At 37.0% G+C, this 24,485-nt stretch overlaps 2 protein-coding genes across 4 annotated transcripts in view; one reads left to right on the top strand and one right to left on the bottom strand.

The window, feature by feature from the left end:
* Nucleotides 1-1,391: 1,391 nt before the first annotated feature.
* LOC116287003 (aflatoxin B1 aldehyde reductase member 4-like) lies at nucleotides 1,392-17,968 on the bottom strand. Its single transcript, XM_031693609.1, has 14 exons — nucleotides 17,828-17,968; nucleotides 11,598-11,702; nucleotides 10,477-10,553; nucleotides 9,781-9,842; nucleotides 9,612-9,672; nucleotides 9,387-9,426; nucleotides 6,969-7,115; nucleotides 6,170-6,219; nucleotides 5,466-5,545; nucleotides 4,274-4,340; nucleotides 3,492-3,589; nucleotides 2,634-2,788; nucleotides 2,038-2,118; nucleotides 1,392-1,526 (listed from the first exon to the last, which is right to left on the bottom strand). Exons 2-14 carry the CDS (start codon nucleotides 11,698-11,700, stop codon nucleotides 1,459-1,461), a joined length of 1,089 nt encoding a protein of 362 aa, XP_031549469.1. The 5' UTR covers nucleotides 11,701-11,702; nucleotides 17,828-17,968; the 3' UTR covers nucleotides 1,392-1,458.
* Nucleotides 6,776-24,485, top strand: part of LOC116287004 (CDP-diacylglycerol--inositol 3-phosphatidyltransferase-like) — a 42,274-nt gene continuing 24,564 nt past the window's right edge. The window contains exons 1-4 of one of the 3 annotated variants that reach the window (XM_089034276.1): nucleotides 6,776-6,809; nucleotides 6,925-7,031; nucleotides 8,922-8,988; nucleotides 21,645-21,782. In XM_089034276.1, coding sequence (XP_088890402.1) covers nucleotides 21,686-21,782 — 97 coding nt within the window. In that variant the 5' untranslated portion in view covers nucleotides 6,776-6,809; nucleotides 6,925-7,031; nucleotides 8,922-8,988; nucleotides 21,645-21,685. Of the gene's footprint in view, nucleotides 6,810-6,913; nucleotides 7,032-8,921; nucleotides 8,989-19,273; nucleotides 19,542-21,644; nucleotides 21,783-24,485 lie in introns of those variants that run through there. The other 2 variants (XM_089034277.1, XM_089034275.1) reach the window with 2 other exon arrangements.

Here is a 24,485-nt window from a genome sequence, read left to right as displayed (position 1 = left end):
ACACTAATATGCATGTATTAGAAGTCATTTTTTTCTAACCTGCAAAAGTCAAACATTTTTCTAATTCTCAATCAGGAGTAAAGTGGGACAGTCATAAATAGAATAGTATAATTTTACACATGTACAGTATGCACAAAATTGTTAATAAAGTTTCTAGTGTTTCTAGTAATTTGTGTATGCTTTTGGGAATTAACTGTATTTGATGCTAAAAGCAAATATGACATCCATATGATTTGCGTGATGCATCCTGGAGATAACAAGGTTTATACTTCCAATATGTTAATGAGTGTGATCTCATAGGAGGCTTTGAGTGCTAAAACACTGATTACTATGAGAAAACAAATTTGCAATATCCTTTCTATAAATCCTGAGTAAGACAATGATGTTCTACACAGGATATTTTTCTGCCCCAGAAGAGTTTTGTATATTTAATAATGCCTCCTATGAGACCATACTCATTAACATATTGGAATTATAAACCTTGATATCTCCAAGATGCATCACTCAAATCATATAAGAATATTTTGCTATTCAACAATTCACTTCATGTAGGATCAATACTGAAAATATTGAGTTAGGGGTGAGGGGCACTTTAAGCATCACGTGGTATTTTTCATCAATTCTTCGAGAACTAAGGTGGTATTAAGGTAATATATTTATTAATAATTGCATTGATTACTGCAATGATAAATTGAATGATTGATTGATTGATTGCAGATTACTTTATAGTATGAATACCCACGCAATGAGTTTACTGTGGTTTTTAATATTCTGCGAACCTCAACAATACAAAGGCTTGTAGTGAAATTGGTTTTCACTGCCTCCAGTCAAGAATGTGAAAGATACATAGAGGATATTACATGGGCGCGCGGAGATACGAAATTTATCTTCGAGTGTTGAAAAGATCTCTCACAAGTGAGCGCAGCGAACGAGTGAGAGATTTTCAACACGAGAAGATAAATTTCGTATCTCCAAGCGCCCATGTAATATTCTGTTTATTATATAATTATCAATGAAAGTATGTTTTGGCTTTTTCAGGCAATTCTTTTCGTGTATTTTCGAATAGCCATCGCAATGGTGTTATTTTCACACGTGAAAATAACATGTTATTTTCACGTGTGAAGATATTAATTTTTCGAAATAGAGAAAAATAGATATTTCATTGGTAATTATATAATAATAACTGATTATTTTTGATTGACCTTAGCGTAAAATCAAATTTCAGTGTGCAGCGCACAACTTTGGAGTTCGCAGAATATGGAAAACTGCAGTAATTGTTTTATATGAATGACTCTCAGCTCTTGGCCAGTGTAGAAAACTGGAAAGCCAGAGAAAAACCCCCTTCTCCTCCCCCCTTAATTCCCCTCCCCCTTCCCCTCCCCCCTTGTAGATTGAGGCAGAAGAGAATTATGCCTTACTGTTGCCTTGGTAATAATTAAAATTAGATAAATATTGACATTAACGAAAGTAACTATTGCATTCTGACTTGACTTGGTTCCAACCATCTTCAAACAGCATGACCACCTCTAGTTTAGATAGGAATAAAATAGAGATTATCGTAAGAGTGTGATTTGGGGCCTAAGAAGCTGGTTAGTACACAAGGAAAAATTCCTGGCCTTAGACTGGGGAAGAAGTAGGATCCCTTGCCTTAGACAGGGGAAGTGGTGTGCAGAGCGAAAAGCGAGGAGGGAAGACAAAAGGTCTAGCTAAGTCTGCCCATAAATATTGAAAACTTAAGACATACACTAGACTTAAAAGTTAAGATGATGCATATATTATCACGTGGTCATGATTCCTACTAACGCTCGCTAGCTTCAATCACCCGACGACATCTCACGCATTGGTTAATACGTTTTTGTCACCAAACCGAAAACAGTGATGCAAAGTGTGGAGGCAAAAAAAGTGTAATTTGGGAAAAGTTATTTTTCTACTCTATTTCCCAAACACGCGCAGGTTTAAGTATGGCAGGAATTAATCTACAATAGTAAATAACATATCTTTTCCCTTTCTCGATGCCATTCCCATTCATTAACTCACCTTTGTGCAGTGGTGCACTTTCCACAGCTTGAAGATTTTCCAGGACGTGCTTTGGAAGGTATCCACCAAGAACTATGATATCTGTGAATACATATTTAGGGTCCTATGTTGAGTATTGATGGTTTTCACAGCCGCCATGTTGGATGAATATAGCAAAAGATTCGTCATTGGTCTCTTTTGTTATATCATCCAACATGGCCGCCGTGTCTTTTGTAATTACATTCTTTTGGGAATGATTGAAGACCAGCAATATTGTATTCTAGATTATCCCTTTACAGTTCTTGGGGTGCATGTTGTGCTCCTCTTGTTAGGTCAACCACCATAGCGGCTGTTTCATTGTCATTTATACCTCGAGGGATTTTGAATCGTGGTTGCACCTCAAGAATGGTATCAATCTGAGCGCGTCGATGTCACTTTTGCTGTCTATCAGACCTTTCAGTGTAAGATCCAGACAAAGAACAAATATTCTGTGTTTTTGGTTTCCTATCAGTTATGTGAGTTATCATAATTGTCCAAAGTCAAAACCAGAAGCCCTTGAATTTTGGCCGTCTTGAAAGTAAGTTGTCATTGTACTGATTTTATAACCGTTCACTCACCTCCATGTTCAGCGTCCATGAGAGAGTGGTACGACATCCATCTTAAGGAAGCGGCTGTTAGAGACACTCGATTGGTACCGTAAACTTCGTCCAGCTTCTTTTTTATTTTATCAAGGTTATCAAACATTGGCTTTTTCCAGTAACGACTGCGGTATCTTGTAGATGAGAAAGTCAAAATGTCAGGCTTTCTGGCTTTTAACTTTCTCATTGCGTTAAATTTCGGTTTGCAATTTGATAAAGAGCTCGTTAAGGGTGAGAGAGAGCATACTAAATCGGCTCCACAATAAGCGCTAGGATTATACTACCAAAGTCTAATTTATTGGAGGGTTTACCTCCATCTCTCTGTCGTCAACCCCCTCCCAAACCCCTGGTCCTAAAGGTGATGTTACACGAGAAGAATTTTAGCGCAACATTGTTGGCGCGCGCGGCAACAAATCAAAAACCTTAAAACACCTGCAATATTTTCCAGGTTGGTTGACGCAACAAAATATCGTGAAAAATCTTAATCGCGCGCCATGTGAAGTTGCACAAGAACAATTTTTCGAGTAACATTGTTGCGCGAAAAATCGTCGTTGCAAATCGTCTCGTGTAACACCACCTTAGAAGAGCGTGATCGCTTAGGCAAGTTTGCGGCCAAAAGGCGCCTTGTCCTACCCCCATTTTCATACTTTCGTGACCAACTCAACACAAGACGTCTGGGGTTTTGGCTTCCGTCGAACAAAAATACCGTTGGAAATTCGATTGAAGGAGAGGCCAGAAACCCAGACTTCTTGGGCTGTGACGGGACGCGTAATTATCAAAATAGGTCTGATATCAAGATATATAGCATATTAAGATATATTAAGAGTAAATACTTACATAGGAGCCCAGTGACTTTCGTTGAAGAACCTTCCTTGCGGCTGTTTTTGGAACTGATCGTTATATTTGTACATTCCTGTCAAGATTCCACCAGCAAGCTAATGCAGGAGAGAATTTAGATATATTTGTAGGCTTAGGAACAGATCTCGTTGCAACAAATGGTTACATGTACGCTTGCGCATTCAAATTTGATTGGACTCCGATGTGTTGCGTACGATCGGGAGTCAAATTACTCCTGGCACCCCGTCGTCGCGTCTCCTGTCCTGGTGCTTACAGCGCAACGCGCAAAACTATGACCACATTTAATGTATAATCGCATACTACTATGCACGGGTCTGTAAGTTAGACCGACACGTTTCGATGCGAAGCTGGCTGCTTTTGCCAAATGAGGCATGCAAACACTCATTTGGCGGGAAAAAGCCCGTGCATAGAAGTATGCGAATACATTGAGTGTGGTCATACGTTTAGGCTTGAATCATACGCTTGCAATATCATAACAGACTCCACATGCATTCACAAACACTCTGGTCCACTGGCCAAACACTAAATCGAGACTACGAGGTTAAAATTTCATAGAAGCCACCATGCAGCCTCGATTTAATGCTTTGTGTTCGAACGTCAACCCGTTCATGCAGAATGTTAATTTGGCAAGTTTTTCTTGGTGAACCCCCAATTCACTTTCCTGAATCCATCTCTGACGTCAGTCGATCCGGTGGGATGTAAAAACTGATGCTAAGATGGAAAACCAGAAGGAGCTTGGGAAGGTATTTCTAAACACTTACAGGATTGTAGGCATAAAATCGAATACCGAGTCTGCGCAGACACGGGAACAGTTCCTTCTCGACATCCCTAAAAAGAACATAATCTGTATTGAGCTTTTTTTTCTGTATTCGAATCATGGCGCGGGGTTAATGTTCACTTTAGAAATGTTCATGTCCTTATATTTTGGTCGTTGAGGTTTTCCTTTAGTATTGATTAGTATCAAGAGAAAATGAACTAAGAGAAGGAATGCCCCCTATATCGCCTTGTAACCATCATGTGCACAGTTTGATGCTATTTTTAAACCATTGTTGTTTTTGCGCGTGCTCTACGCTGTTTGCTTACGTTTTTGGGGTTTTTCCGTTATTTCGACTCTGCCCTGAATATGAATGTGCACGTCGAAAGCTTTGTAAATACGACAGGAAATTGACGCAGTAATTTGTTCAACTTTCTGGAATATTTTTACATTTATTTTCCAAAGCATTCGACCTACATCGTCATCTTGAGGGCAGATTTGAACATTTGAACATAAGAAAAGCACAAGAAAACGTTAGCGAATAGCGTAGAACGCGCGCGTACTATGCGCGTGCAGAAAATCAAACGATCAAAAAAAGGATATCATTGAATGGTATTTTTAGAATAGCTTCTAAAAATAGCATCAAAATGTGCACATGAGGGGGCACGGGGATTCCTTCTCTTAGTTCATATTCTCTTGTTAGTATCATTTATATTCATGTATCTTCACAGGGTTTAAAAATCAGAGAAAAATTTACTCCACGATGATATGGTCTGAAAGGGGAAACAGACCAAAAAAGTTAATAGATAAATGAAAATGTAAAAGGGCCCATGAAATGACGCCGCAAAGTGTTAGCATATATCTATGATCAAAATGTATAAAGAGAAAATGTTTAAAGGAATAACAGGAGTAGTATGAAATGGAAAAAACATGCCAAAAAGTAAAAGAAGTAAGTTAATACTGACTGTAATACAATTAGGTGGATCTTATAGACCCTCATCGGCTTGGGCGTAATGTTTTTCCATTTCAGACCACGTCATTCCCTTGAGAGTAAGATTATTTGTTTCTGTTGCATCCATATTCATGTGCAACCGTTAAATAAAGAAATAATACTCTAGGTATGACACGTGGTCTGAAATGGGAAAACTTACGCTCGAGCCGAGGAGGTCTATTCATATTAGAAGATCTTGGGTAATTACCTGGTAAATGGATTGTACATGCCTTGGTAAAGGGTTGGTAACACGTAGTTATTTTGTTTACACAAATAGTAGACTTCTGCCTGGAAATGGTAAGTAGCACATCGTAATTTTTCATCCTAAGGTTTGTTACACTAGCTCTCTTTGAATAACATATTCAGAGAAACGAAGCGCGCAAAGACTGATTGTTAAAACGTGCTCGCGTGCGCACTTGTCCTTTACGTGAAAAATTAAACTTTAGTTGTTTGAAACGAATCATGTGGGCCATAGGCCTTTCTTGAGTGCGATAAACAGGATGCATTGTGGTCTAGCTTCGGTACCAACAACACCATATAAGGCATGATGATTGTGCCGATCGCGAAGCTAGACCAGACACCATGTTCGCTGTCTTCAGGAAAGGTCTATGAAATAGAGACCCTTCTAGCTTCCTCCGCAGGCGTCTCTTTGCTCTTGTCTCTCCCTTTTTCCATACTGGGCTTCCTGCCCTTTCTTCCTGCCCCACAGGAAACCCATCCCTCTGGAATCGCAACAAAAACACGAGCAAGTAGCCTGATTCTACTAGTCATATGCAGATACATCTCATGGCCCTCTATCAAACTTTAACAATCATTTGTTGAAGCCTTAGGATGTATCTGAATAATTGCACGAAGTTGAAGTATAAGTAGAAATAGCTGTATTTTTATCTACAGCTGCAGAGAACTACCCACCACTTGCCAGGAAGCATAGTTGGATAACCCAAATTCCTTGAATTTACCCGCTGAAATAAACGAATGCCAGCTGTTAAAAATTAAAACATTTCTATCCTAGATCATCTGCAATCAAAGTAGTAAAAAAATCGTAAAAAACAATGGACGTAAAAGTCTAACACTAGTTTTTCCGGGACTTTTTCAAGGTTGGAACAATTTTGAAATTAGCAAGTTGGTCACCCTGTGTTTTTTGGACCCGGAAATACGTCACAGATGTCGAGTTTGCCGCGTGTGTACTACCTACTGTGTTTCAAAGGACACGCGGGATGTTGGGAGAACACGAGAGGAGCGTAGGAAACCACGACGCGTAGCAACATCCCAAGTGTTTTGATCAGAGTATCAAACACAGAAAACTGTTTTTGATTTGTTTCATAATATAACAAACGCGCGAAAAGATCGAAAAAAAGCAAAGTCTAAGTAAATTCTCCCTACGTGCCGTCTTATTCAAACTGACCAATGAGCGCGCGCGATAGATTAAAAATGACGATTGCGTGTTTTGATACTCTCATCAAACAGGGTTTTCGACCAATCATAGTGCGCGTAGTATCCCAATTATTTTATAATTTATGATCAAAAACCCTTAGAAAATCGAAAAAATAAGGTACTTATCGTTGCAAATTCAGTTAATCTGGAGCCTGAATGTTAAAGACGTGTGTTCTTAGTCTAAAATACTGCGAAATTTCTTTTAATTTTGGCGAACAATTGCCTTTTTTTAGGATAAGGTCGCAGAGGTAACCGCCATTATGTTTGTGCATAGTACCTTTGTGAAGATCATCTACAGCCTTCAGGGACTCTTCTACAGGTGTTTTGTGGTCAGGTGCATGTAAGTAGAAGAAGTCAACATTGGTTCTTTGTAGTCTTTCCAGTGAAGTGTTCATTTGTTCTACCACTCGTTCGTACTTTAGTCCTGAAACAACATGCAAAAAATCTTTGTAGTCTTTCCCTGAAACAACATGCAAAAGTCTTCAGGAGCATGAGAAAAACCCTGTCAAATATAATTCTGAAAAACTACGAAGGATAGTTGTTGGAATGTTTTCATTATCTAGCTTTTTAGGTATCCAAACACTGTTGTTTTAATTGCTGGTCATTGTTTTTATAGAGGAGGCATAGGACTAGGGCTGCGTTTATAATGTATGGCAGGGGAGGGGGAGGGGGAGGGGGAGGGGGCAGGTGTAAATTTGAGATGTCCAGAATAATTCTCAACACCTCCCCTTAGAATCATGCAAAAATATACGATCCCCCCCTAAGCAAGGCTTGCATATCTTCTTCCAACAATTGTGCATCCCCCCCCATTTTTCTGATAAAAATTTTCCCATCCCCCCTTTTTCCTATCAAAATTTTCCTGATCCCCCCTTAATTTCCCCTGCCCCCCCCCCCTCTTCCATACATTATGAAGGCAGCATAGTGCAAAATAGGTACAGTAGGAACCCGCATACATTAAAGAACCTAGAGATTTATTCTTCTTAATTAGGCTATTTAGGTTCTTATTAAACAGGTTCTTATTTTCTTAAGAAAAAAATGACTGGTTTTTGATAGGTGTGGTCTTTACAGCCATTCTCAATCACATGCGCCACACTAGCGATTGTTTCTTTCACAGCAAAGTAGCTTTTCGTGGACGTCAATCAAGGCATTTCCATGACATTCTATAGGCACATGCCCTTATAGCTTTGTGTTTTCCGACAGTGTTATGGAAATGCCTTGTGATTGACGCCCACCAAAACCTTCTTTGTCGAGACAGAAAAAATTGCTAGAGGGTGCGTGTGATTAGGAATGGCTGTAATTATTTTATATATAAATTATGCACAATTTTCTGCAATCTAAACAAATACAAACCCTAAATCCACTTTAAAGCTACACTGTATGTAATTTACTTTGTGGAGCTTATATTCTTTGATATATAAATTTCTAGTTTTGACTCTTCAAATAAGAACCTGCTTTGAAATTTTAGCCTAAGACAGGTTTTTATGTCAAGGGGATTAATGGAAAATCTTAGCCTAACAGGTTCTTAAAATCTAGGTTCTGTTATATGCAGGTTTTTACTGTATGCCAAATTTACTTTTCCTTGGCCCGCTTTCTTGTGATGCTCATTTTTTTTCAATACCCCTCTCCCCCCACCACCACACTGAGGTATAAAAACCTGTAGACATAATTAAATAATCATTGCATGAAAATAGGAGGCCCCCCTTTTCTCCCGGCATAACGATTGGTGACTCATTGACTCCCTATTTGCACCAGCCAACTCCCCATACCCCTCTTAATATTGACCAGTCCCTAATCTAAGAACTTGAACAGCTAAACCTTTGTTGAGAAAGTCCCTCAAGCTACTGACTCAAACACCTCTTCTAAATTCACACCCTAAAACAGACTCTAACCTCAATTAACCAGGAAGGAGAGGAAAAACTAAAATTATAGATACAATCAGTGAATAAAAGAATGAGAAACCTATACTTAATTCTGGAAACATTATTACCATAAGCTGAATATCCCCCTCACGGTTATCAGTGTTGTCTTGCCTAACAATTGGTGGCACATGAGCATTAATTGTCCATTCAACATTGCTAGGGGGATGGGGGCTGGAGGAGAAAAGTTGCTTCCTATAAAATTAGGCTTGTCCAGGTCTTGAGTTATTTTTTCGCCTATCGTACCATAGCTAGTACTAGCAAAGCTAAACATACATTATATTGAATGCCTTTCTCTCTTTCCTTTTTTCAAGATTAAGAAATGTTCAACTCGAAGAAAAGATAACTTTCTGGTATCATAAATTCCAAAGAAGAAGGAAGGTCAGTATTTCAAAATCTAGTTTGAAAATTGTGATATGAATACTTGTTTTCTCAGCCCAAATATGATTGTAGAATGTCCCTTATTCTTGTCAAAAACCCAGTTATTTTGAGATCCAGAAAATGCTTTTTTCAATATTGTATATATGAACAACTGCCACCATATTTGAAGAAGAACTAGTAGAGATTTTTAGAGATTGGATAAAATATAGCTTTGTCTGTCTCTTCAACCCTTTCGTCTGTCTCTTCAACCCTTTCGTCTGTCTCTTCAACCCCTTTCGTCTGCCTCTTCCACCTTTTCTAACTTTTAATGATATTCTTGCATCACTAAAACAATATTAGACACACACAACAAAAAAATATGAAATGGAACAATAAATCAATTGCTTGTAAAGGTCTACCTTTATCACTCCATGGGTTAGCTTTTGTTGCCAAGACAACCTGTAAACAAACCAATATTGTCACCTACATCATCACGTCAGCTGCTTTCTGTTTAGTCACATTCTTGACTTTGTTTTTTTAAGTAAACTTCTCAAGTCCAAAACTCCTCTTTTTCCTAAAATTAAATTTTAGGAAAAAGAGGAGTTTTGAACTTGAGAAGTTTACAATAAATTTTATTGTTTTACCTTGGGATCTCTTATCAGATTGATTTGCCCTAAGATTTGCTCTGTTTTCCCTTCACCATACCTATAGTTTGATATAAAAATGAGGGGGAAAAGTAAAAGAAAAAAGAAAGGTCTTTCTTAGCATTTTTCCCCTCGTAACTCAATGTTTTCTAAATCACTGGCTACTTACATGTATGCAGTATCTATTTCAAACTGTTCTCTTTCAATGTAGGATTTTATTAACTCAGTACTCTGTCAGCAAAGAAAACAATATAATCTAAGTCAATTATAATCTCAGAGTTAAGAAAACTACAGTGTGGGCTGGTGGAAGGTGGCTGGAACTGTATTATACCCATAGAATATACCAGTTATACCATGCTTTTTAGGGGTATCATGGAATATCGTACAAGTCACTCATATTTTATAGTATACAAATGTCAGGGTTTTCAGGCGAGTACCAAAACCTACACTCAATAAATGAAGTCACTTTTTTACACCATACATACATTATGCCAGTTGTAACACATACACATTTGTTGCTACTGGTATAACTTGATTTTCTTTTGTGTTTTCGATGTATTAAAATTTATTATACCTTAGTTATTACACTTAGTTATTACACTTTGTTTCACTGGTTTTTGAAAAACACTCTATTAGTTTAAATATCATAACCCCAATATACTTCATCCAGTTTATTACTGACCCCCTAAAAAGCTGCATATGATTAGTAACAACCCCCCCCCCTTATATATATAGCTTCTGAAAATAATGTGACTCCCCCAATTTTGCCGACCCCCCTCCCCCCCCATAAACTTATAAATGAAAGCCCCCTAAGCACAGGGCTTATGACCGGGATCAGACATGTTTATCATATGAATAGCCTTACCTCAGCTAGTCCTACTTGAATCCCTATGTCCATGGTGCCAAGTGCAGTTTTCATTGGTTTAGATTTCTCAGAACCATCTTTAGATGAATCAAACCACAAAGTTTTCAATGATCAGAGTGCAGTAAACTAGGCTCGTTTGAGAGTTGCTACCCTTGTAAATTAAGGATGATTATTTTCTATGGAATTTTCTATAATTTTCAAACTGAATAAGATGTTTAAAGGGTATACTCAAAACCCGTTTCACAGCAGGGACTTTTCAAGTGCCCCATTAGACACAAATTTAATTTAGCCAAAGATCCTCAATTTCTCCCTAAATTCAGACGGCGAATCCAATAGTTGAATTTCGTAATAAAAATGTCGGCTGGCTGAAATGATAGCCGAAAGAAACACTAGTTATAAAAATAAATTGATGACAGTCTAAAGGAATGCCAATCATTTAATATATGCCATTGATACATGCGGCGAATAAGGCGGCATTAAAAAAAAAAGGGTTCTTATATAGCGCATTTCAAGTATCTCAAAGCACTTCACATTCATAACCAGTGGAGGACGTTGCGGGCTGCGTATTAAGGCGGTATTGGCAGCCGTGCAGCTTACGATCATGAGTGTGAATTGTTAGTACTGTAGGTTAGGAAGAGTAATTGTAGGTTAGGAAGAGTATTGTTAGTACTGTAGGTTAGGAAGAGTTGGGAGACAGGGCCTACGGTTTTAAGTCCTTGTCCGAGAAGACTTGAAGGTCTAACCATTTGCAGATGTAATTACAAAGGCAGCACACCTTCTCCTCAGTTATTTTAAGACCCTGAAAGTTGGTCCGGCCTAGGCTTGAACCACGACCTCCCGCACAACAGACCGACGCTCTTACCAACTGAGCTAACCGGGTGGCGGTTAAAAAAGTAGTATTTTGGTATTTCGTATTAATTTTGTATTGGTATTAGTATTTTGGTTAACGAATCCGCCTTTTGAAGAGATATGAGAGCGTTAGAAAGTACCCTAAACTGAATCGTCAGGTCTTGAAAGACGAGAATAAGAGAGGGATGTGTATTTTCAAAGCGGCACTACTCTTCTACTCGTTAAACTCGTGAATTTAAAATGCTAAAATATTAAGTAGTCAAATAACTTACTTGTTTTAGTACAAAGAAAAGCTACACTTTTTGGTCTGCACCTTGAAAAGAGCTGGCGGATGCCATCCATAATCGAAAGATTCCTTCTTCCAATCCAGTACATCTCTCTAAAACAACAAGTCCTGCTTAGAAATGTATCAAGGCATGAAATTACCACCACTAACCCAGCTTACTGCTCACTACTGCAACCACCACCACCATCACCACGACCACCACCTCCACCAATAGTATACGAGTACCACCACCACTAATTTAAATAAGAAAGAAAATTTGCCAAGCATTATGGTAGTGGGAGGCAAATGACACCATCATGCAAACGTCCTATTACTGCAATTTTCATAAACATGCAAACTTTGTCTCCGAAGTTGCCAGCTGAAATTTTGTTTTCCGCTTTGTAATCCCGGTCAGCCAATCAGACCACTTGAAATTATAGGGTTTCCCAGAGCCTACGATTTGGCTTGTGAGTAGGGTCTGGGAACTCTAATAATTTACAGAAATAAACAAAAATATCGTTCATTGACGAAGTAGCTGTTATGAAATAATTGATACACTTTATATTGTAAATTTTAAAAACTTTAACGGCAACCACAACCCAAGAGACTGCATGAAAATGCATGAAAAAATGTATCTGTAAGAATCTCGCTTCTGATTGGATTATTCGAGAAATGTTAAAACACCCTTGAAGTGTTCATGGTTCGAGTGTCTGCACAGTAATCTCTAAGGGCTGGTTTAAAAATAAGCGTAGGAAACACAAATGTGAACTGGGCTTGCACGAAGCATAAACACAAGCATAGGTAAACATAAGCATAAGGAATGGAAACTTTTCCATTTTCTTATGCTTATGCTTATGCTTGTGAAATCCAAAGTGTGAACCGGGCGTACATAAGCATAAGCATAAGAATGACAATAGTACTATGTTTCTTATGCTTATGTTGACGTGTGAACCAACCCCTAATTCATTTGCTTTTAATTGGTTAAAATCTCTCATGGATATAAGTGGTTAGACGACAATAATCTTCCCTGCTAGCAGAGCCTATTTTTTCTTTTGTTTCGGTGGAGTGAGAAAAGTAACTGCCGATCGCGATGTAGGACGTTATACTTGTCGCACCTGGGTAGCGTAACTTAGCAACGCTGCCATGATTTTGACAGCCGCTCTCGTCAAACAACGTTTGGCGCCACGGAGTATTACATTTGCTCATGCGCACTACATGTACCGCTTAAAAACCGGTTTCGTTCGTCCCCAATCGTGGACGGCGGTGTATCAAAGGAAACGCTTTACATCGGCAGAGTGATCAGATCAATTTGATAAATATCATGTGTTTGAGTCGTAAGGCTTAGACAAATAAAAACAACTGGTAAACAGCAATATATCAATCTCCTGCTACTGAACTATCTGATTTGTGTACTCAATATGACTCTGTTCTATCGTCTATTTTAAATAAACATGCTCCTTCACGCACTCGATACATCTCCCTTCGTCCAAGAGCTCCATGGTATACTGATGAAATTCAAATTAATAAAACAAAGCGTCGTAATCTAGAAAGATGTTGGCGATGTTACAAATTAAGATTGACCGTGAATTATATATTGATCAATGTAATGTTGTTAAAAAACTGATCTTCGAAGCAAAAATGAGTCATTATTCTAAATTGATTACTGATGCTGTCTCTGATCTATTCCGTTCTATTGATCGATTGCTACATTGTACGCCTGAGAAAAGATTAACAACCTCTATATCACCTACAGATCTGGCTAACGATTTTGAAAAATTGTTAACTTCAGAATGGCTTTGTTCCTACGACACGTCTTTCCAATGATTTCTCTTATCTGGACTCACATAAACTGGATTGTCAACTGGAATCTTTTTTGCCTATCCCTATTTATGATTTATCTGCCATTGCGAGAAAGATGTCATCTAAATCCTGTAGTCTTGACCCTTTTCCTGCAAGTCTCCTACTTGGACAGTTTAGTGTATTACTGCCTACTATAATATGTGAAATCGTTAACCTGTCACTTCAAACTGGTGTTGTTCCATCTTCGCTCGCTGTTATTAAACCTTTACTGAAAAAAATCATCTCTTCAGTGATAGTGATCGTCCAATCTCTAATTTAAAGAATGTCTCCAAGATTATTGGAAAAGTTCTTTCACTTCAACGAAATGATTATCTGTCTCTGAACAATCTCCATGAACCATTACAGTCTGCATACAAAACATTTCATATCTGTGAAACTACTCTTCATCAAGTACAAAATGATATCCTCCACTCCATCGACAATCGTTCTTGTGTTGCCACGCTACTCTTGGATCTATCGGCTGCATTTGACGCAGTTGATCATCAAATTCTTTTAAATCGTCTCCATACTAAATATGGCATTTCTGGCATAACTCTTCAATAATTTGAGTACCTCGCCGATCGCTTTCAATTTGTTTCCGCATCGCTGATTTTTCTTCTAAAACTCTTCAACTTGATTGTGGTGTACCTCAGAGTTCTGTACTTGGTCCTTCGTTGTATCTCCTTTATACTTCTCCAGTAGCTGATATCCTTCGACTACAATGAATGTCTTTCCACCTTTATGCCGATGACACTCAATTATATGTTTCTTTCTCCTGTACATGGTACCATGTACATGGTTCTTGAAATAAATATACTTATCATATAATTATCTATAAAATACCTATATTTCTCTTTTTCGAAAAACTGATATTTTGAAAAATATGTGAAAATATCGTTACCATGTGTATTTAAGCTATTAGTTAGTTATAATTTAAAAAAAGCTTATTAAGTTGATTTTATGGATAATTATATAATAAACAGAATATTACATGGCCGCTTGGAGATACGAAATTTATACTCTCGTGTTGAAAATCTCTCACTCTTTCGCTGCGCTCACTCGTGAGAGATCTTTCCAACACTCGAAGATAAATTTCGTATCTCCGCGCGCCCATGTAATATCCTCTATTTATTTCATCAGACAAGACGAGTCTTCAGGTCGTGTCAAGAACCAAGATTGTCTTGTTTTTTTACTGGGTTGCCTGTGGCAGCCCAGTCTAAAAATGCCTTTGGCTTTTTTTGTCTTCTCCTTTCTCGCGAAAAGTGCATTCTTGCGCAAGAGTACCCATATAAGGATTTGAATGACGTGTTCATAGATTCTGGGCTTATAGATTGGCTTAGCAGCTGAGGATGTAAGTAGCATACAATTAGGGGTTCTGCATCACCCCGGCACCGGTGCGGGACCGGAGCCAAAGGGGGGTACATTTTTAGGGGTACTTTTTAGGGGGTACGTTTTAGGCCCCGTCCACACTATGCCGGAAAAATTTGAATCCGAATTTTTATTTATTCGGTTAAGCCTACCGTCCACACTAGTCCGGGCGAATCCGGAACAATTCTTCACCGAAAACGAATTTTTTGGAATGCGGTCTCCAGAGTGGAACAATTTGAAAACGCCGGCTAGCCGTATTAGTGTGGACGGAGAACATTTCGTATCCGAAATTTTTCGACTACGATGACGTCATGATTGTCATGGGAACATGACGGGAAGGCTAAGAGTTCACCGCGTGCTCAATTTCAGCTTCGATGCACATGCTCAGATGTGCAATGAAGTGTTTTTGCCGCCTCTGATCGGACTAGTGTGGACGCGAAAAACTTTTTTTTTCGGTTTCAGTGTGAAAGTTGCGGATTCAAATTTATCCGGCATAGTGTGGACGGGGCCTTAGCCTCCTGCGGATTCGGCCAGATGACGTCATCTCTATCTCGAGGTGTTTTTCTAGTTTTCACAAGATCTTTTGACCTGCGTGATTACCAGCCGGATTCGCCTCAGTGCAACTGTCGCTGCGATATGCAAATAATGTATCGTGAGAAATTTGATTATATTATATTTATTTCGATCTCGTATTTGTGAGAAATGTTTGACAATATTTTAGTTATACTCGAAATTTTCTAAGTCGCCCAAAATCGTTATGGCCTCGATTACGCAGTTTGCGGTCTCTCTGTTCGGGTAAAAGAACATGCAGACAATGATTATCATCAGACGTGAATTTGTACAATATTGTCGAGGTTCCTGATTGCGGCTGTCTTTAAAACGGAGAACGGGGAACGGGGAACGGGGAACGGGGAACGGGAAATTGGTAAAATTTCTACGCAGTAAAATATATTTCTCGTTACAATATTCTAAAAAATCTTTTTATTTATATTTATTTTTATATTAAAGTCCGGCATACGTACTTATTTGAGCCCAGCATATCTATGGAGTCGCTGAACGTAACAGAAAAAAAAAACACGAAACGGTTTGAGAATCATTTCGGTATTTTAAATAACAAATAACATAGATACCAAACATAGGATCTTTGCGTAAAAAAATATCTCAAAGAACAACCCTCGAGACTCTCTCTCTCCTTCGGCGGGGCTAGTTGAGATTTACAAATGTGATTAGTTATTTTCTTGACCAAAATGTGGACTCAACTCTGGATTCATGTTGACACCGTAACAACTAATGACCTGAATTTATTTCGTGCCAAATGCATATGATTCTGATAAGGATCAAGAAAGTTTTGACGTTTAACAAAATTTTGTCCTGCTTCGAAGCAGGCCGACGGCGCTTTGAAGTTTGGTAGAGCGAGACACTTTTTGGTAAGTTAAAAAAATTGCGTTCGCACCAGGAAACGGCTGATGTTGACAGATATTTTTGCAAAGCAAACATAAATTTAGCCTAGTGCAAACGGGCCCTAAATCTCATCAAAAACAATATTTCAACTGACTATTTCATTCATAAATTCTATTTACGATATTGAGAGAAATATATTTTACCGCGTAGAAATTTTACCAACTTCCCGTTCCCCGTTCCCTGTTTTAAAGATAGCCCCTGAATGCAGTAAATATTGACCATAAGTGTTTTGCACTCAAGTTTATTTATTTTGCATATTTCAGTCACGACAGTACAACTTTATTGGTTTACAGCTTAGTTATTAATTTTGAACACAGTTACTGCTTAGAAGTTTCAAACTGCCTGATCTTAACGACATCCGGTGAATTGAACCGCAGTCATTTCAGCAGTAAAACGTTTTCTTTGTGTTCTGTTGATTCGTAGGGAACACGCTCGTACAAATGTCGCACCGGACAACCTCGTTCATGTTCCTTGAGTAGTGACCTTCGTGCCAATGTCAAGTTGGGCACCGCACTACAGATATTTTGGAAAACTGTCGGGGTCACCCATGTGTTCATATCCTCCAAACTTGACAATCGTAACCCTCTGCTCTTTGGTTTACCAAACAAACGTCGTGATTAACTACAAAAAATGTGTACAGAATGCTGCTGCCAGAATCATCACTCTTTCCCATAAACATGACCACATTACACCTATCCTTGTTAATCTGCACTGGCTACCAATTGAATCTAGAATTCAATATAAAATCCTACTACTTACCTTCAAAGCTCTTCATGGCCAATCTCCTATCTACATGTATATCCAATAACTCATTTCAGTGTATAAACCGAACTGTAATCTTCGTTCTTTATCACAAGTTCTTCAAAAACAGGTTTTGTCGTTTGAAATAATCCTTTTTACTAGCGCTTAGAACAGATTTGTATTTGCGCTTTATTTTTATTTTATTTTATTGTTTATTTCCTTAACCCGTTGGCTGCAAAATAATGAAATAACCGGTGCAGCAGCAAGATTGTTTATCATTATCATTATTAAAGAAAAACGTCTCTCTCTCACTCCAGAAATGAAAAACAGAAAACACTAGCTCCAATGGTTTGGAGGGAAAAAAATAGACTTTTGCTAAGAAATGACAGAGGTGTGTGCGACAGGAGTAGATAGGTAGGTAGGTTAACTTTATTTAAACACACTTACCCCGTCAACTGAAACTGATTTACACTAAATAATCCAAAATAGAGTGCAAACAATTAGAGTGATTTTCATAAACCCTTGAAATACACACTAGCCTAATACCATTTAGTAGACCCTCATTCCATTGGGTTCTTTTGTTATCATTTCACTATTACACACTAACAATGGTATTTGTTTCACGGGTTTATGAAAATCACTCTAATCCGTGAAACACTAATTACAAAATAGTACAAAATAGTGCTAATTAAATAGACAACAATGGAATTTGCTTGAAATCATGCTATTTAGTATTACTAAAGTTTCACAGTTATATTGTTTGCACCCTAATGAGCTGTGTATCAGTGGCTATTTGGGAGGTTACCGTAATGTTAAAGTTGCCCTTACCTTTTGATAGTGGTTCTGTCACCTTAGTGCAAAAAGCTAGGTCAAATAATGATAGCCTGCGTTCAGCCTGTATAACTATACTTTGCGGCAAATTTTATGATATTTCAATGTCAACCTTATGCAAATCAGGATAAATTCTGAATCAGGGTTTACAGACGCCTTCACGGTAGTGATTTTGTATTGTTCTAATATCTGAATTTTTTAAGTAATACTTACAGTATGAGTGGCCGTGTTGTAGAGTGCTCGCACTAAACCCGTGAAACAAATACTAATTTTTAGTACTAAATAGTGATAATCAAACAATAGGAAACAAAGGATTCTGTATGAATTACTACTAATTAGTACTAAATATTATTCACGGGTTTAGTGCGTGCACTCTATCAGATACAGTCAATTCAAAAAATGTTGTCGTCGACCAACTCAAGCCTACGCGACTGGACCGAAAGGAACTCTGGGTAGCAATCATTGAAGCCAAGTTGACTCCATAATTTTATTAATAATTAATAATACTTTATTCAAAAATGCAGATTACATATTTTGAAAAGGAAGACATTGAGGTTAGCCCTATATAAGTCCCCTAATTTAAAATAAATAAATAATTTTAAGAACTAATAATATATATATATATATATATATATATATATGTACAATACTAACTTCAAAAAATGTTCATGTGTTTCTTAAGTCTTGTTTTAAATTTATTTACGTTGGGTTCATCTGTATGATTTACTACGTTATTAGGAAGATCATTCCAAGATTTGATTATTCGCACAAAAAAAGAATATTTGTAACAATTTACTCTAGCAGATTTGGTCTGTATTTTAAATTGGTGATTAGCTCTCGTTTTCGTACTTTTACAAAGTTCAAAATAGTCACTGAAATCTAGACCGTTCATCTTGTGTACAATCTTATAGCACTCAACTAGAGAGAGGAATTCCCTTCTAAGTTGCAAAGAGTTCCATTTGAGTATCTTACATCTGTCTTCATATGCCATCTCTTGTCGTTTTTGACCAAGTGCGATGCGTGACGCTCTTCGTTGTATAGATTCAATTGCATGGATATCCTTTACTAGGTGTGGTGCCCAAACTGGGCATGCATATTCCAGAATGGGACGGACCAGTGATTTATAGAGTATGGAAAAGATTTCCTTATTTCTACTACCCGTGGTACGTTTAACTAAACCAAGGACTAGTTATGCCTGGTTTACAGCACCAACTTTGTAGGCGAGCGGGAAGTGTTGAAGGAGACTTTTTTTTTAATGCCTTCATATTTTCGGAATTGTGAACTGAATCATAACTACTTTGTTTTTCTTTCCCTAAACCCAAAGACATGCATTTGATGGATTATCTCGCCATTATTATCTTATTACTAGCGGGAACAATTTATTCAGAACGAATATTTAATCGCTTCAGTGATTTTTACCCATATTCCTTTCGGTCCAGTCGCGTAGGCTTGAGCAGGTCGACGACAACGTTTTTTGAATTGACTGTATACAAACCCCTTTCAAAAAAACGAAAAAAACAAAGCATTTTGTGACTGGGCTGCCACAGGCAACCCAGTAAAAGGAAGTTTACCTTGGCCCTCTGGTGGATAACAATAGCTTCTCACACTTCACGATCCCTGAAGAGTTCATTCGCTTTCAACTGACTCTTATCGATCTTATCCAGACAAATCTGAATCATGCACGTGTTGCTGTACATACCTAACATCATTGGTAAGCTTGTTTATACTTAGATTCAATGCTGAATAGGAACCCAAAGATTCAAACATTTCCCCAGAGTTTATATAGGGAATACATATTTTCAGAAAATTTCTAAACAATTATATCTGCACTATAAAAAGGAGAAATTTCTGAACATCTAATATCGTAATACATATATATATACGACATTCAACTTTCAGAAATTTCTGAACGTCTATTATCGTAATATATGTATTGGTAAACAACTTTCAGAAATTTCTGAACATCTATTATCGTAATATATATATATATACGACATTCAACGTTCAGAAATTTCTGAACATCTCTTATCGTAAAACATATATAGAACAATCAAGATGCAGAAATTTCTGAATATCTTTTACAAGAATTTTTAAAAAATCCGAATCCGTGAAAGAGTGAGTATATTTAGGAGTTTTATTTAGAGAAGTGTTAAGCTTATGTTCAATTAAAGACTACTGCGAACCCTTTTCCACTGTTCTCTGATTGTTTTTTATATGAATCTGACTCACAAGATCATAACAAGGTATATGGGATTAGGGATCACAGACCCAGGATCAAGACAATTAACTATGAATTTGGGAACACATTCTAGGCATACTAAAGAGTCATTCGATATTTGTAATTCTAATTATTGTCTCATTGTGCAGTGTTTTAGCACTGGTGTTTCAGTGTAATGACTTCAAACAGGATGCTAATAATTAAGCAGCATGATTACAGTTAATTTCGACACTCTCACAAAAATTCATATACTAGCAATAATTCACATTTAATTAGTACTGCTGCTATCGTATGACATGGTACATATATAATAAATCAGAAATTTTCTGAACTTCTAAATGCCCGTTTATATATAAAACAAAACTTTCATAGGCCAAAAAAGCAATCGATACTATTTATATTACTATTTATCAGCAGAAGTTCAAGTTGAAGTTTTAGATATGAAGATATGAGCGATTTTAAGTATCAAATGAGCAGAGTAAAAAAAAAATATATATATATATAAATGATAATAATAATAAATCATGAGGATACTCAATGATCAATATTTATTTAAGATATTCTTGATTATTGCTTTTTTAAATAAGGTCCTGGAGAGAGTCTTTAAGTTTTTTTATCAAGAGAATTCCAGATTTTTACTCCTTGAAATCGAATATTAAAGATTGCATAATTTGTTCTTGTTTTCGGTAAGGAATAGATTGACTTAGAAGATAATCTAGCATTTCATTTATGAATGTCTTTAATTTTAGTGAAAAAAATTATAGAAAACAGGTGGTAAGATAGAATGATGATACTTATACATAAAGACTGATATGTAGAGGAATGTGATATCATTTAGTTTGATGATTTCTAATCTTTTAAATAGGGGACTGGATTTTTCATCAAAACTAGAGAATGTTATAACCTGCGTTACTTTCTTTTGTAATTTGAATAATGGTCAAGAGTTGTGGGGTAGGTCCTACCCCATACCATATATTAAAAATGGGTATATCAAGCTATAATATAGTTTTTTCCTTTTTTTAGATCAATAAAATATCTGATTTTAGATAAGATACCACAGTTTCTTTTAATCTTTTTCAAAATATAATTTATTTGGAGTTTCCATGACAGATTTGAATCTATCAAACTACCAAGATATTTGATATACTTTTCCTGTTTAAGCTGTTCCTTTGGTCAATATTCAGTACTAGATTAAATGGGATTTTCCTTTGAGTAGGGTGAAAGAGTACATAGTTTGACTTTTCTATGTTTAGTGTGAGTTTATTAGCATATAACCATGCATAAATGTTGTCAAGCTTGGCATTTGATATTAGTTTTTAGAGAAGTTAAGTTTTGGCTTCAGCCCCCCTTTGCCCCTTCTGGATCCGCTCTTGATATAGTCCTTGAATTTGTTATGACCAGGGATATATGGGATACAAAGCCCTACAAGTAACAAACAAAACCGTGTCAAGTAGGAACTAAATGTCATTATTGACCAAAAACTAAAATATCTTTAGAGCTGTAGAAAGTTTTAGCCTTGACCATTAATTATTTTAAAGTCTTGCTCTGCATCAGTAACTAAAGGATACACTGAGTTGTCATTTAATTGTGTTTCAGGATATGTACGAATTATTCTGGCTGGAATATCATTCTGTTACATGACATCTGATCCAGCAACAGCATCAGTTGCATATGTTATCAGTCAGATAGTACTGGATTGGATTGATGGAGACGCAGCAAGATATTTTAACCAATGTGAGAACTATATAAGCACAATAATCACATGTTTGTTTGTTCTTTTGTTTTCTTTTTATTTGATTTCCTTCCTCCTCTCCTTATTTATCCATCCACCTATCCATCAATCCCATCCAACCCATCCATCCATCCATCCATCCATCCATCCATCCATCCATCCATCCATCCATCCATCAATCCATCTAATAGCTAGCTATCATGGCGGAAGGACGCGATTTTAACTCTCTCGTCGAAACTGATTTAAAATCAAATTTACCACTCAAACTAGAAAGCGACCGCGGTAAGCAAAGGATAAAATGGCTTGGTGAGTTCGAAGATTTAAAGGAATTTGCGAATTCAAGCCTTAAACTTAGTGGAAATTGGTCTTTTACGAGCAATAACGGAGGATTCCATGTTCTTAAATCCGACACTGTAACTCTGTGTTGAAAACCTTGAATGTTCAGGGAGCGAAACAGGAATCAATGAAGGAAAAGATTATATCTTTTATTTCTGAGGACAGCGAGGAACAAAATGGAAACTGTAATGTAGAATCAAGTCCCGAATCAAGCTCTGAATCAGAAGATGAATCTGAAGAAGAAGAAGAAGAAGACAAAGATGGCGTCGAGGAGGGACAAAAGAAGACCGAAGAATATGTTTCAAGTCAACCGAAACACGATGATATTCAAGTTCTTTTCTCAAGTATTAAGCCTCCCACTGGGGATAATCAATGCCCTGACTGCCAGAAAAACGCCAAAGATATCGAGGACTTGAAACGAAGACTACAAACTATGGAAAGAAGATTTATGGAGTCAAATACTCCTTCCTATGAGGTTCTTCAAGCAAAATTCCAAATGCTTCAAGAAGAAAGAAACAATCTTTTATCATTATTATACTCGTCCAGATATTCAGCTCCAATCCAAAATTGGAATACTCCTCCATGTCCAATGTTTAACAGAACGTCCGTATATCACTCTGACGAAGCTAACTTTAATAGCAGAAAGTTGCACAACAACGCAAAGAACGACAGACAACCAGAGAGATGAACCAAAACTCCGTTCAAAACGAAAATCAAAATAACGAACCCTCTAAAATACCCGAAGTATTCGTTATTGGCGACTCAATGCTAAAATACATCCAAGGAGATAAACTGTCAAGAGATCAAAAAGTCAAATGTATGTCGTATGCTGGTGCCACAGTGGAGGACACTGAGGATTTCATCAAACCTTCCATAAGGAAAAAGCCTAAGAAAGTGATAATACACTGCGGAACGAATAATTTGAACAGCGACAAACCTAAGGTGATCAAGAACAAGCTTATTAAATTAATTGAGAACGTTAAGAAGGAAAGTTCAAGTACTGAAATAGCCTTTTCCTCCATTATACGTCGAAAGAACAATCAAGTAATTAATAACAACGTAAATCAGGTAAACCAACTATTGAAGAAATATTGCGAAAGCAATAACATAAGTTTTATTTGCAACGACAATATTGACGATAGTTTTCTCAATAGAGGAGGTATCCATCTAAATCGTCAGGGGGTAATTAAGCTAGCTTCGAACTTTAGGAATCATATTAATAATCATTGATTTAATCAAGTTGTCAGTGCATTACCACATTGTTCATTTTCAAAGCTCTTCCAGACTAACGGTTTTAAAATGGGAATCTTAAATATAAATAGTTTAAGAAAACATATCGATGAGCTCAGAATTGTTATGTCCAATGACATCTTAGATATATTAGCCATTAACGAAACTAAATTAGATAGTAATGACTGTGATTCTCAGTTTTCCATCCCTGGATACGCGCTGATACGTCGAGATAGGAATAAACATGGAGGTGGAGTTTGTTTTTATATTCGTGACTCAATTAGTTTTCGTAGGAAAAAGAACCTAGAGGATGATGAATTGGAAATAATAATTATTGAGATTAGAAAGCCGAATTCTAGTCCCTTTCTCGTAATAACATGGTATCGACCTCCGAAACTACCTTTAGATTTCTTTGATAAATTCGTAAACGTTCTTCATATTATAGAAGATAAATACAAAGAAATTTACATTTTGGGGGATTTAAATTGTGATCTGCTTTCTAATCCCCCCGAGTTGCATACTTCACGGCTCAATGATATACTTGATGAATTTCAATTGGAGCAAATAATCAACGAGCCAACTAGGGTTACGAAAAAGACAGAGTCCTTAATCGACCATGTAATATCAAATTGTAAGAATAATATTATTCAGTCTGGAGTTTATGCACTATCTATTAGTGACCATTATTTGGCTTTCGCCATCAGGAAAATTGGTATCCCAAGAGGAAGACCTAAAATTATTGAAACGAGAAATTTTAAAAATTTTGACTGTGAAGACTTTGAAAATGACCTTAAAAACACTGTTTGGCCACTCTTCGACCAACTAAAAAACGTGGACGAAGCATGGGCAAGCTGGAAAAAAATCTTCTTAAAAACTATTGATAAGCACGCTCCCACTAGGTTGATAAAAGTGCGCAACAAACCCTCTCCCTGGATAAATGCTAATGTTAAACAGGAAATGCATAACAGGGACTTCCTAAAGAAAAAGGCCACGAAGTCTAATGACCCAGAAGACTGGTCTAAGTATAGAAAGATGAGGAATTTTGTTAATCAATTAGTTACTAAGACGAAAAGGAAATTTTATCAAGATCAAATTGAAAAACACTCTCGTGACACCAAGAAAACTTGGAAGACAATAAA

Source organism: Actinia tenebrosa, unplaced genomic scaffold (assembly GCF_029948245.1).
Source record: "Actinia tenebrosa isolate PJP-AT-01 unplaced genomic scaffold, QUT_ActTen_1.0 PGA_scaffold2__45_contigs__length_23673736, whole genome shotgun sequence".
Lineage (NCBI taxonomy): Eukaryota > Metazoa > Cnidaria > Anthozoa > Actiniaria > Actiniidae > Actinia > Actinia tenebrosa.
This window is presented reverse-complemented; position numbering and strand designations above follow the sequence as displayed.